The following is a 12,934-nucleotide window of genomic DNA, read 5'->3' as shown; positions in this document are numbered from 1 at the left end:
CGGTCAGTTTAAATTAGATCATTTCCAAGCACAGCTTTGAGATGACAAAAATGAGGATGCATAGATAGACATGTATTGTGGATTTTAATCCTCCACCCAGACAGTTAAAGAACAGGCCTAAGTTCTAAAGTTCCAGAAAAATCAAAACCTCAGGCGCTGGTTAAGCTTTCCAAACAACAGAGATAAAAAAAAAAAAGAAAGGCTAAAAACATTAACATTAATTAGCCATGTATGGCTGATGATGACAATGCTGATGAAGATGATGACAATAAATGCCAAAGGTTTACTGGGAGTTTAGACAAAGGTTATCATCATACTGAGCTCATGGTTTACACATGTCAGCGCAGGGGTGACATCTCTGATTCAGCTCGGTTTCAGTGTAAACACAGAGATCCAGACGTGATGGAGCAGAGAGAGCTCCGTCATGAGGACTTTAGAAAACGATAGTTTAAGTGACTGATGAAAGACCGTTCCCACTTCAATCTAAAAATTTAGTTCGACGATTTTCATTTTTCATCTTTCATGAATTTATGTTTTAATTTATCAGGAAGTTTCACCAATCTTTCATTTTGTTTATGGTTTAATATACGTACGGGTTTGTTTCCCTTTTTTTTCCCCCAGACATTTTCTCTGGTTTCCACTAATCTGTGCTTTTAATCTTTCATGAAAGCAGCTCTGACTTAATTTTCCAAGTCAAATGGGACGTAAAGTTACAGACAGGTGACAAATTAAGAGAAGTGCCTGAGCTCTTAAACCTCAGTATCGAGGTGGCCGTTACTCTCTTGTGGCCATGTGGCTGGCATGCTTTTCCTCTTTGAAGCATCACTCCACAACAAGCTGTTTAGTGATTGCTTTCATCTTACAATGTAGCATTTCCTGATTCTGATGGGCGTAGTCTACATCCATCTGAAGGGCACGAGGGGTCACTGAATGGTTTAAAAAGTATTGAAATACTGTGTATAGCATACTATGGCATTTACACATCTTAACTATAGAAGATATTGGATCAGTGAAGGGATATTTTTTGGAAAGTTAATCCTTTCACAAAACATCCAGAGACTTTGAGCTGATGGCACAGTTATCAGACAAAATGTTCCTGACACCTCTGCAGCTTTAACAGTCCCTTGTAATCTTAAATATTTGTAGAACAACCATTAGCTAACTGCAAAGAGCTGTTTAGCACTCCGGAGCACCTCCAAGCATTTTTTCTTCCCATAAGCTCATAACGGCTATAATTTTGGCTTTAAAGAAGAAAAAAAATGGGAGAAGTTGAACCCCAAAAGAATTCTTGGACTAATATTACCATAAGTCCAAACAGTGACTGCTTTGTAGTGAATGTATTTTGGCTGTAGGCCAGTTCACGTCCCCCTCGCACTCCTTCACAGGAGTGGTGGTCCCTCCTAATCAAAGTCTACAGTGGTTACTTTGGTTATTCTACTGTGGCCAAAGGGTAAGGAGCAGCTAGAATATATTGTTCTCATTAGGAATGAGCCCACGTCGTTCCGCATTTCATTTAAAGAAATCTTAAAGAGTGCCTCCAATGCTGGATTACCCTGTAGTGAAATAAGTGCTGATGTGCGAACGCTCACCTCTTTAATGGCGGACATCTTGACAGACTCGTAGTAGTGCAGAGGTGCGTAGGGCTTGTTCATGTCGTAACCAAAACCAGCCACCGCCACCTCGTCGCAGTTGTGCAGTGCCATTGTTATAGCAACAGTCCCCAAAGTTGGAATGTTCTGTGGCAGAAACACAGGTGTGGGCAACACACACGCACACGCACACTTTATTAAAATGAAAAACAGGCATGACAAAAGAAAATCTACCCAATTATTATTATAATTTTCTCATTGCATCTGACACAGATGTATTCTACCACTCTCGTATCTGCTTCCCTCCCTCCGTCTTCGGTACTTCTGTCTTTGTTCTACTTCACTGCTGCTAACTGACTCTGAACACTTGGTGATTAACTATTACCTTTGAGATGTGATGCCTGTAGACCCCTGCTACGACACGCTGAGCTACAGGGTTGAAGCTGTGCTTCCTAACCGCCCTGGGGTGCCAGAGATCTGGGATTTGGGGGGGTAGGTAAAAGGGCCTCTGTGTGTTTGATTGTGTGTGAGGATGTTGCAGAACAACAGAGGGTGTGTGTGGGGGGGGGGGGGGAATGCAGGGGCAGAAGAAAGCAGAGGGAGGCCCTATTTAAATCATTACCCTGATTTTCAGCCCTCAGGGTAGGTGGAGCTGAACCAGCAGCTGGCCAACCCCCCACTGCATGTTCTAATAAGAGATTATTTTACACACATGCAGCCACACACACTCAACATAAACACCAGTATAACAAATAGTCCTCCTCATTAATTTCCATGTACATAAACATACACTGTGATGGTCAGAGGAGAAACGGTAAAGTGTTTCTAGGGAAAGAATGTGCCAAATCATACAACTCTGCAGCCAGACAGCCCTGCAAACACCCAGACACAAACACAAACGTGCACACAGATCATCATGCACTCGCTCTCTTACGCACAAACACACACATATATAATGTGATGCCCACATGTTCAACACATGTTGCAGAGCTGAGTTCATGCAGGGGTGTTCTTGGTGGCCCCCAGAGGGTGGTGTTAGGGTGATACACTCCTCATGTCCCCTCCAATTCCCCCTATCCCCCCTTTACTTGCCAAGTGTACACAGACACATACACACACACACACTATATACACTTGCACACCAGTATTTAATTTCAAACAGTCTGATGTTTAGTTTGTAATTTTTCTGCTCTGCAATCGATTTGATAGCCACCAATTTAAATTTCATCACTTTACTTCTTAAACAAAATATTCTCTGGTTAAAGGGATGACACGGCAGAGGGATCCACCCTGGCTCCGGGTTACAGCGAGTATTCACTAGTTTTTAATGTACCGAAGTAAAATGCAGTGAAAGATCGGAACGCTTTAGATCCGTGGCTCCCTAATCGCAGCTCCTGTTCCAAGAATGAACTCTGCTCATAACTTACAGCAAAATAAGCCCCTAAATGGCTCCAGAATCAGCAGATTATATAACATGTGTATATTTTCTTCAATTAGTTACTTAAAAAAAAAAAAGAAAAAGAAAAAGGAAAAAGACTCTTGTGTAAGCAGGGCGCAGACGAGTGGGACTGTAATTATTCTGCATTTCATTTGGAAACACAGTCCAATCCCCTCCCCATTCTTTCTGGATATCGAGCTCTCATTCTCTTACAAAAACAGATGAACGTCTCATCTATGCATACAAAGTCGATATCTGATGTAGCCTACGTAACTGGCCGACGCAGTTGCCAGCATTTATCCTTGTCTGGACTGCACAGTTACATTTCAAGGGGGGTGCACGTCAGGTTACACCACTGGACACAGTGCAGGTTTTTTGTTTTTTTTAAGAAGGGTGTGCAGTTACAACATACCTACAGTGAAGGTTTAAAACAAAAGTAAAGTTCCACTGTTACTTACTCCTTTGCCCATGAGGCCATTGTTGAATGGCAGGCCAATGAACTGGAATGCAGCCTCCTGGATGAAGTAGGGGTTGAGGATTCTCATCTCTGTCGGCTCCCGAGGCACAGACTGAGCCACCGACTTCCAAAAGCCATCTGTGCCCCTCTGAAAAGTAAAAAGATGGAGGACAGCAGAAAAAGGTCAGTTTGTGTATGGTAAAGAATTTATTTTACACTGTCAGATTAGAGACATGTCACAGAGGCACAAATGGGAAAAAACAAAAAACAACAACTAAAGGTTTCAATTGATGGCATTGGTGATAGGCAACTAAAATTTACCAACCAAACATCAACAAAAGATTATCCTCCTTAAACAAAGAAGCAAACCAGAAGCCAGGCTCCGTCTACCACTGATTGGGGAAATTACTTCTGGACCTTTAATGAATGAAGGGGAGGTTGGGGGTTGCTGTTTGCAGGACACCAGCAATTTTGACCCATCAGAAGGAAAGTCTAGCAGTTTGTGAGAGATGCAGTTGCCCTAGAGTGGTAACGAGAGGCTGCACTAAAGTCCTCATCAAAGTTTTAGAAGATGTAGATAAGACAATAGTGCGACACACAGTTGAACCTTTAAGGCTTTAGTGCCATTTTCCTTCTGAGAAAGAATACTTCATAATCTAAGTGAACACCAAATAAGGAGAATGATTATAGGTGCTGATAATAGTGCTGCCGTGTTAATATGCACCGACTCTGGAGCAAAACTGCTCCATTACCGTGCGGAGACTTTGTTTCCTACAATTTTCTCAGGCTTCTGGAAATATCAATATTAGTGAAATAATTGATTTTGACAAAAAAATCTTTTGTAGACCCACTTTTGTCTGAAGTCAGACACCCTGCTGGGAACCTATCCATACTCAACATCTCTGGGTAAATATTGCATTAGAAAGAAAATCACAAAATCACACCTTGACCCGAGGGTGTTCCGAGAGACCTCGGGTCTTTTTACACAAGGCAATCTTCATCAGTCGCAAGCACAACCCGTCAGACATGCTAGTAACACCACCTGAATAAAATTATGCAACTCTAATGAAAGGCACTTGCCCAACTTGGTCCTTCCAGAACAGCCGACTGATATTAATAAACTGAGACAGACAAAAAGCTCCCCCTTGGAGAAGTTTATACATAATTCAAGTGAATCCTGAGTCCTAGCTTCCTTTACTGCATTCAATTCAAATGTTACACTAAATTAACAAGTAACAAATTAACAGTGTGTGATTGACTTGTCTCCTCAGATCCATGAAGCCAATGTGAATCACCTGTTCAAACAGTCAAACACTCGCCTGGCTGCCTTTGATACAGCAGAGTGTGTGTGTGTGTGTGTGTGTGTGTGTGTGTGTGTGTGTGTGTGTGTGTGTGTGTGTGTGTGTGTGTGTGTATTGGCAGAGGCAGTAGCAACAAGTCTGATGGCTTTGTGGGTTCAACAGTGGCGGCTCTTTTTGAACGCAGGCCCAGCTCTGTGCCCTCGGCAAGCCGCGACAGGAACAGCAGCTCATCTCTCCTGTCAACACAGCTTGTGTTTGCCAGAAATCTATTTAGCCGAGCTGTTTGGATGTGTGCAGGTCTGTGTATGCTGAATAAAGAGTGATGCATTTTTTTCTTTATTCTAGGAAGGAGAGCAGCTAATGACACACACACACACACACACACACACACACACACCAATGACCTGACATGCACATACACACAAATGTCACAGGGTGGGGATCTCTTTGAAGATCAGACAAGTACAGGTGGTTTTGAGAAATGTATGAGCAATTAGTATGTAAGGATTTGGGATTGTTAGGAAGGATGGGAACGGTGGGTATGTTTATGAGTTCAGGAATGTGGGAAGCTGCTCACAACCCTGTTTTCCAAAACGCTGTAACACTTTGTAACATGTAAACAAAAAACAGACAGCAATGATTTACTTGATCCCAAACTTTGAGAAGGAAAGATATGGTGGATTTCAAAATGCTGTGAAAACTTGGTGAGCAAATGGTTTAGAAAAAAAAAAACCAACAAAACAAAACATAAAACTACAAATGTTTTAGTGATCATAAAAAATATTCAGAGAATTCAGTGGCATTCCTGTGCACAAGAACAAGACTGAAAACAAGTCATGAATGGCTGTGATGTTCAGCCTCGGGCTGCACTGCATTAAAACCAGACAGTTCTGTATAGAGTCAACACACAGGCTCAGGAACACATCACAGGAGCAGGAAATAATAATTTTCTTTTGGTATTTTAACATTTAATTCCACAGACTTCCTTGTACCTGAGAGATAATTTAAGGTGGATTAAGGGGAAGTGGAAAACTGATCTATTTTTATGGCCAATTTGCGCTTCTACAGAGGCACATTTAGGGCTTGAACATTATATACAGTTTACCAAACCACATCCTGCATGTACTACATTAATATGGCTTTGTAGCAAAATAATCTTGGTGCTTAACTAGCTAGCGTGCAGTAAACACCTGCCACCCACTGGAAACATTTGGTACATTACAAATGAAACATATGCGAGAAGGACGACAAACCGCTGAGCAGAATGAGAAAGAACTTCAATTTCAAATAATAAGCCCTGTTTTGGATGTTTCATTGAAGGTTAAACACACAGCAAAGAACAATGAACATCAAAATGACATAAGATGGGTATCCAGTAAATAAAGAGTAAAAGAAACTGCTTTAAAGCAGCACTGAAAAGGCTGCACTTCCAGCGATGAGTAGCGTACAATCTGTACTTAAAGCTCCTACAAATAGCCTTAAGGGAACAGGATGTGGCTCCCACTGTGGACTAACTGCTAACCTCTGTGTGAGCACGCATTTGTTTCTCAAAACAAAGCGCTGTAACTTTGCCCTAGACACGATAGGAAGCTACGGAAAGAGTCTTTCACACCACTTGCTAATGACGGACGCACAAATGCCCAAAGGTGAACACACGTGTACTGCATTGGCTGGCTGGGCTGTCACTGAGCTGTGTTCAAAGAGGAAATGACTGTTTCCGTTCTCCTGTGACAGCTTTATGGTTAAATTGGTTTAGATTATTAGATTTAAGTGTGTGCACAAGGCAGTGCGCTCCAATAAAGCACCTGTTAAAACAAACCTGAACTGGGTGAGTTAATTATTTGCAATGCAAGGAGATAGATCCTAGAGGGGGTCAACATTACTTAGTTACAAAAACTTAAAAATCAGCTTAGTGCCAGTCAATCGTGTTGAGGAAAAGATAATACAACTCCTTGCAGTCTTGTCAGAAGGTGGATCTCAAAGCATAACGAGCCTGAACTGAGCGCAGATGAGCAGAAATGATGAGTTCACAGATTCAACAATTTTCCAAATAACAGGAACAGCAAGCTTATACTTGCTTATACAGCTACGTCAAAGCACAGCATACAGCTCGGGCTGGCTTAACCTCAAACTCTGAATTACACACATTTGTCCACTACAGCCAACATTCATGGCATTTCTTGAGAGCTAATTATAAACATTGTTTACCACACAGTGCAGAGAGCTGGAAATGCAGTTCTAAATGTATGCACTGTGTGAGACAATCCCCAGCACTATATCAATGCAGTGATGTTGCGATAATATCTGTGCAATACTGATTTTTCTGTGCTGAGGATGAAGAGGATGTACCAATAGAGCAGTAAGGCTGTTGAGATTAGAAAAGGACTATTATTGATTCCTCGGAAACCACAAACAAAGCATGTACGATTAAAGTAGATGGCAGAGTACAGGTAACTTGCCAGCTTGAGCTGAAGCCTTACAAAGGCTAAGTGTATTTGTTTTGTGATTTCAAAGCTGCTGGAAAAAAAAAAAAAAAAATCACAATTACATAAACCATTAAAGAAGAAGAAAAAAAAAAAGGGATCTTGAATCAGAGGATTAAAGCGTGCCACAGGATGAGGAGAAGTCCTACTGTAAGCCTAAAGATGGAAAGGATCAAACAAATGGAAAAAGTGAAGCAAAAAGGAATGGTACAAGGAAAAAGGTCGTTAACAACAGAGCTAAAAATCTCGAAAAAGGTAACTAAGATCATGTGCTGGTGAGATACCTAAATTAGACTGTCCATAAACATAATGGTATGTATCCTGTGTCCTTGCATAAAAAGGCTCAAATAAGCAACAGCTTTGGTTTAGGGGCTTGCATTGAGAGTTTTTAGCGTGCTTTGGTTTCATTGTGGTTTCCAGCCCAAACCAAAACTGAACTCACCTTAAAACTAAAGTGGTCCGCTGTGTTAAGTGAAACAGCCAGCTCAGTCTATAGCTTCTGGGGGTCCGAGCAAAAAGTGCAGACACACGGAACAACAATGAAATATGAGGGATAAAGGGAAAAAGGTTTCACATTTGCAGGATTACTACAAGTGGCTTTAAATGCCTTCAGCGTAAACCATCTGCCACAAGCAGTGAAACCAAACAATCTCGTCACCAGAAGCGGTTTTCAGTTTTAGCTTACATGTGACTACTCTTCAGATTGATCTCAGAGTATTGCTTCAATAGCAACGAATGGCCTTACTTCCCTGATTGACAACCGTAACACTTTTTGGAGTTTTTCAATCCTGTAAACTTACCGAGCGAGAATGTGGTTGCGTTTGATGTTTGTGCCGTGGAGCTGCACGGCTCAGACGAGGTGGACCGAATTTCCGGAGGGCCGACTTAAAGCAATTTTGAAAACGAAACGGCAGCCCCAAACTGCGAACAATCACAATTACAGCTGCCTGGAGGTCATTAGCACTGTGTACATGTCAGGTCTCTGAGTTTACAAGTGGTAGTGTCTTACCACTTAAGTGCTCCTCTGAAGAGGAGCCATTTGTGCAAGAATGTCTGAATGGAGGGAGGTAGCAGTAAAACCTGGAGGTGCGCAGCAGGGGATTACAGTTACTAAAGGTCCACTTATAATATTCCCCCTCTTTGTTTTTAGGAGGGAATCTGAAGCGGTCCCCGATTTGTGTTTTTTGTTTTCTTGACACATACCACAACCTCTCCTCCCATTGAGGTCACAGTGATTGATCGATTCCTGGTGTCTCTGAGGTTATTTGGTATGGGAAGCACAAATCTTCAAACTTCCACGATTGCAAAGATGAAAATCGTGCCAATGCTTCACCGCTTCACAACACTACAACCTTTAAAACCAGCAGGTGCAGCAAAGTCTCTGGGAAATAACAGGTGACTTGTTGAAAGATCACAAGCAGTGTCACAAGGATCTGCTTGTATCTCATTATATATAAAAAAACCAAAAAACAAAAACCCAAATGAATAAAAAACTAAACAAAAACACAACAACACAAACATCAATTCTTTTGGTGACCTTTTGACAATTCATAGGTCGCCTTAAACTCTCATAAATACATCATTAATCAACATCCACCAAAGGAACCCAGTGTACAGGTCCCAGTGTAAATCATAGCAGGCTATGTAGGTGAAGCACTTCTGAAACACAACACTCGTGGCAATCAGTGACATCCGGACACCACGTTAGTCACTTGGTTCACGTTCAGAATCCATGTTTACAAGTATGTAAATGTTTATGAATGCATGTATGCATGCAACTGGGGGATTCTCCACAGATGTTTGGGCTTAAAAGAAGAGCCATATACCTTCCTGCAGTTCATCCACAGTGAAAGGGTTGCAATAAACTTTTTTGGGATAAAATGACAAGTATTTAAACCCAAAAATCTGGGCACCACACGGGGTGACACAGCTCACTGGCTCACACCAGTATTCCAGCCATCGGGAATTTACATTTAAATTTCTCAATAATGTGGAGACCCTTGCCATTCTAGAGACTCGATATTTTAGCTACACTCGATTTTTTGGCATTACCAAAAGACAGAAATATTGGCTACGCTCTAGTATTTTGTTACTTTGGAATAAGAACCCCTGGCGGCATTTCTATTAAAGGAGAAGTACTTTCTTCGACAAATTGTCTGCATCCATCATTTATCTCTCTGCCCTGCAGCCAGCAGCGAAAGCTCCTGTAAACAAACAGGAGAGATAGAACACCGACACTCCACCTTCAAACCCCGTGTTTACCACCGGCTGTATATCTTTCACTGGATCTGTTTAAAAATATCCCCACATATACAAACACATGCAGGCTGTGTGTGCATGAACTGTGAGTGCACACTGTGCATGAAGGAGAAAAAAAATTTTGCAAATTAGACCCAGGAGAGAAAAAAAAACTATATCAGCAATCGTGGAAATCGCGTTTGAGCACATGTGTAAACAGCATGTAATGTGGCAATCAACCAGCCTGTTGCCGTTGTGGGGTCCAATTTTAAGGCAGAGTGAGAAAGTTAGCTTGTAATCAGGTAGACAATGAGGGATAAGGGAAATTGGAAGCTTTGTGATGCTTTGGGACTGTGTATGTATTAAAAAGGACAGGCACAATTAGGAAGAAGGATTAGATGTGATCACGACTGGATTTCTTTGCGTGAGTCTGCGTGTTTGTGGAAGTGTCCGAAACTCTAAATAACAGATTGGGAAACTGTCTTGCTAATTTGTATTCTGGCCAGCTTTCCAAGACTGCACTCTAGGCTCATGAAAATCTGCAATAAATGAAGGATAGTCCGGCACATTTACCACCGGCTAGATGAGTCATTCGGAACTGCGCAAGTGTGTACCACCCACTAACCTTTCAGGGAAAAAAAAAAAAAAAAATTACACTTGCTTTCATAACCACAGAAGGCAAGTAAAAAAGGTTTTTCATCCCTTCCAGCTCCAAGTATGCAGGTTACACAAAGAAATTCCCGGCTGTGAAAGCTCCCGAAGGACAACTGTCCAGAGTTACATTATGTTACCCTCTAGCACGAACAAAATGGATCGAGTAAAGGGGTGGGGGGGGGGGGGGGGCTTGCTGCTACATGATGAGGATTTCCTGCAAATAGTTCTTTACCAAAAGTATGATTGTTTTATTCCATTAAATACCTGTTTGTGTGGTAAGAAGTAAAGAAAAATAGTTTTAAAATAATGAGCACACATATATTTAAAAAAATTCATTATTACAATTATTTTTTTTAGGAACGTTTTTCCTGAGATCACGGGAGGTGAAATCAAACGTGCAGATAAAAACATCTTGGTGTTTACTCTGCATTTTTCCTGCTGCTAGTGAATGAGATACAATGAAGACAGGATATCGGTCTTTTGACGGGTTTCTTTCATGTTGCTGCCAAGGCAGAAAATCCAACAGCAAACAGATATTGCTCTCCTAGTAACACAAGCAGCTTCATGCTTCACTAAAGGTATATGCTGCATCTTCTTACCAAATAGTTTAATGTGAGCAAACAAATTAAATGCCTGTGTGATGCATTTTTAAATAAGCACATAAAAGCTCGCTGCAGACAGTTCATTTATCATTTAAACCAACGTGACGTGCTACTTATTATACACAACTTTCGAAACTAGTGTCAAATTAAAGCATTCCCTAAACACATCGGCTTACAGTCATAACAACACCTACCACCACTGAGACTTTACCGGGGAGCAACGGTCAGCACTAATGAGGAAGGCAGCCCATTTAACATCTGGACCAAAGCAGTTTAAACCGACAGATTGCACAACTGACCGACTCTGCTATTCTAGGACTGTAGACTCTTAGCAACAAGCCTGAACAGTTAGAGGGGCTTTTTTTTTGGATTGTAATTCTATAAACCACCTCACTACACTGATATCCGTTAATGGATTACTTTTACACTGAAAGAGTTTCAAGGGCACAAGCTGCCAAAATAAAAATGGAGCAAATTGTTTAGAATAGCAGTACAGATGAATTGCATTCGATTTCCTGCCATATAAATAGCGTGTACCATTATGTTCCTGTTTTCTGGAGGTCAAACATGGGTGTCTGCACATGTGTCAGTTTTATTCTGCCATGCTGTCATCGAGCCTCAAAACAGAAGACACTGATGATATTTCTGTTTCCTGACAATTAACGCATGAGTTGCATTCCTCCTTCCTCAGCAGATCAAAGAGGACTGAGTCAGACGCCGGGGGCCAGATCAATTATCCAGGCAGCCATTTTCACTGTCCTCTCCATCTGACACGCCACAAAAATCTGGGCACTATCAAAGGCTGAAGACGCCATAAGCCAGCCAAGAAAGCAGTTTTATTTTATTTTACTGTCAACTTCCACTACTCACTCTTTCCTCAGCTGTTAACCCTTTACTCCATTTGACATTATCCTTTCCACCTATTCATTTTCTTTTGTCCTTTAACCAAAATTCACACTACTACTTTGTTTCAGTTTGTTATGCCATACCCTAACTGTATTGTCCATTCCCACCCACCCACCCTTATTCTGTTTTTTTCCACTTGTGACTTTCTATTTTGACAAAAGCCGCCTTGTAAAAATTCCAGCTGGGATACGGTCTCTGAAATTCACTCGGCTGTGTCAGAAAATAAAGCAGGTTTCCCAAATCCTGTGTTTTCTGATGAGACTTTTTTTCCAAAACAAAACAAAACAACAAAAATAAATGATTATTCTGCCTGCTTAAAAATACACTCCCTACTCTGATTTTTAATAAAATTACAAATGTGAGTTTTACAACACCAACATTAACAACAACAAAAAACCAAAACCCACACAAACAAACATCTGCTTTAAATTCAACACTCCTCCCCACGCAGGAGACCTCTGTGTGCACCTTTGCACCACTTCCTGTGTTCACAGTTTTTTGATTGCTCACTGGAAATCCCAATATGACCACCTGGATGTGCTCTTTTTAGATTTCACCACAGACAAACATCAACAGTTGATGTTTGTCTGATGCAGCTTTCATGTCGAGGATGATCACTGGAGCCAGACACTAAAGCTACGACCTGAACACCAAACTGTAGTTTAGAGAAAGCACACAGAGTCCAAACCCAAAAGGTCAGTAGTGTGACCAGAAGCATGCTAACCACTCACACCTCTGTATGTCTGTCCTTTCTCACGAATCCATTTAAATTTTACTTATTCAGCGCCAAAATTTCAACAACAGTCGCCTCAAGACGCTTTGTATTGTAAGGTAAAGACCCTACAATAAAAGAGAGAGAACCCCCAAAGTGAGACCAGGCAGGGAGACACGATAAAAGGCCCACTGTGGAAGAAAGCCATGGATTAATAATAACTAATGACTATTTTCAAAGTGGTGTATAAGCACCACTTTGGAAATTCCAAGTGGAAGTGTTGCTGTTTTGACAACTGAAATTTCAGTGTGCATGCAAGTGGCCAGGGAGCGATTCAAACCTAGGAAGAGTGCTCGAAGTGATGCAACGGTGCACAGAATGGCCTTAAAGGGGAAATCGTCCAAATTTAAAATCAAGTCAAGTTATTGCCCTTTATGGGTGAATTTGTGACCTCCACTCACAGAAGGAGGGAGGACTGGTTTTGCTTAACACTGCATATGTTGAGCTTTATAGAAGCACTCAGCAATAATGTAAATTCATAAAGATATAAAACA

General features: G+C 41.3%; 1 protein-coding gene across 6 annotated transcripts in view; it reads right to left on the bottom strand.

Annotated features, from left to right (window-relative positions):
• Positions 1-12,934, bottom strand: part of st3gal3b (ST3 beta-galactoside alpha-2,3-sialyltransferase 3b) — a 39,548-nt gene that overhangs the window by 4,050 nt on the left and 22,564 nt on the right. For all 6 annotated transcript variants that reach the window (XM_042227538.1, XM_042227539.1, XM_042227540.1 and 3 more), the window contains 2 exons: positions 3,486-3,632; positions 1,590-1,736 (listed from right to left, as the gene is read on the bottom strand). In XM_042227538.1, the coding sequence (XP_042083472.1) occupies positions 1,590-1,736; positions 3,486-3,632 (294 nt within the window). The remainder of the gene's footprint in view (positions 1-1,589; positions 1,737-3,485; positions 3,633-12,934) is intronic.

Source organism: Haplochromis burtoni, unplaced genomic scaffold (genome assembly GCF_018398535.1).
Source record: "Haplochromis burtoni strain Fernald_Lab_line unplaced genomic scaffold, NCSU_Asbu1 Contig_266, whole genome shotgun sequence".
Taxonomy (NCBI): domain Eukaryota; kingdom Metazoa; phylum Chordata; class Actinopteri; order Cichliformes; family Cichlidae; genus Haplochromis; species Haplochromis burtoni.
Note: the sequence above shows the minus strand (reverse complement) of the source record. Positions and strands in the feature narration are given on the sequence as shown.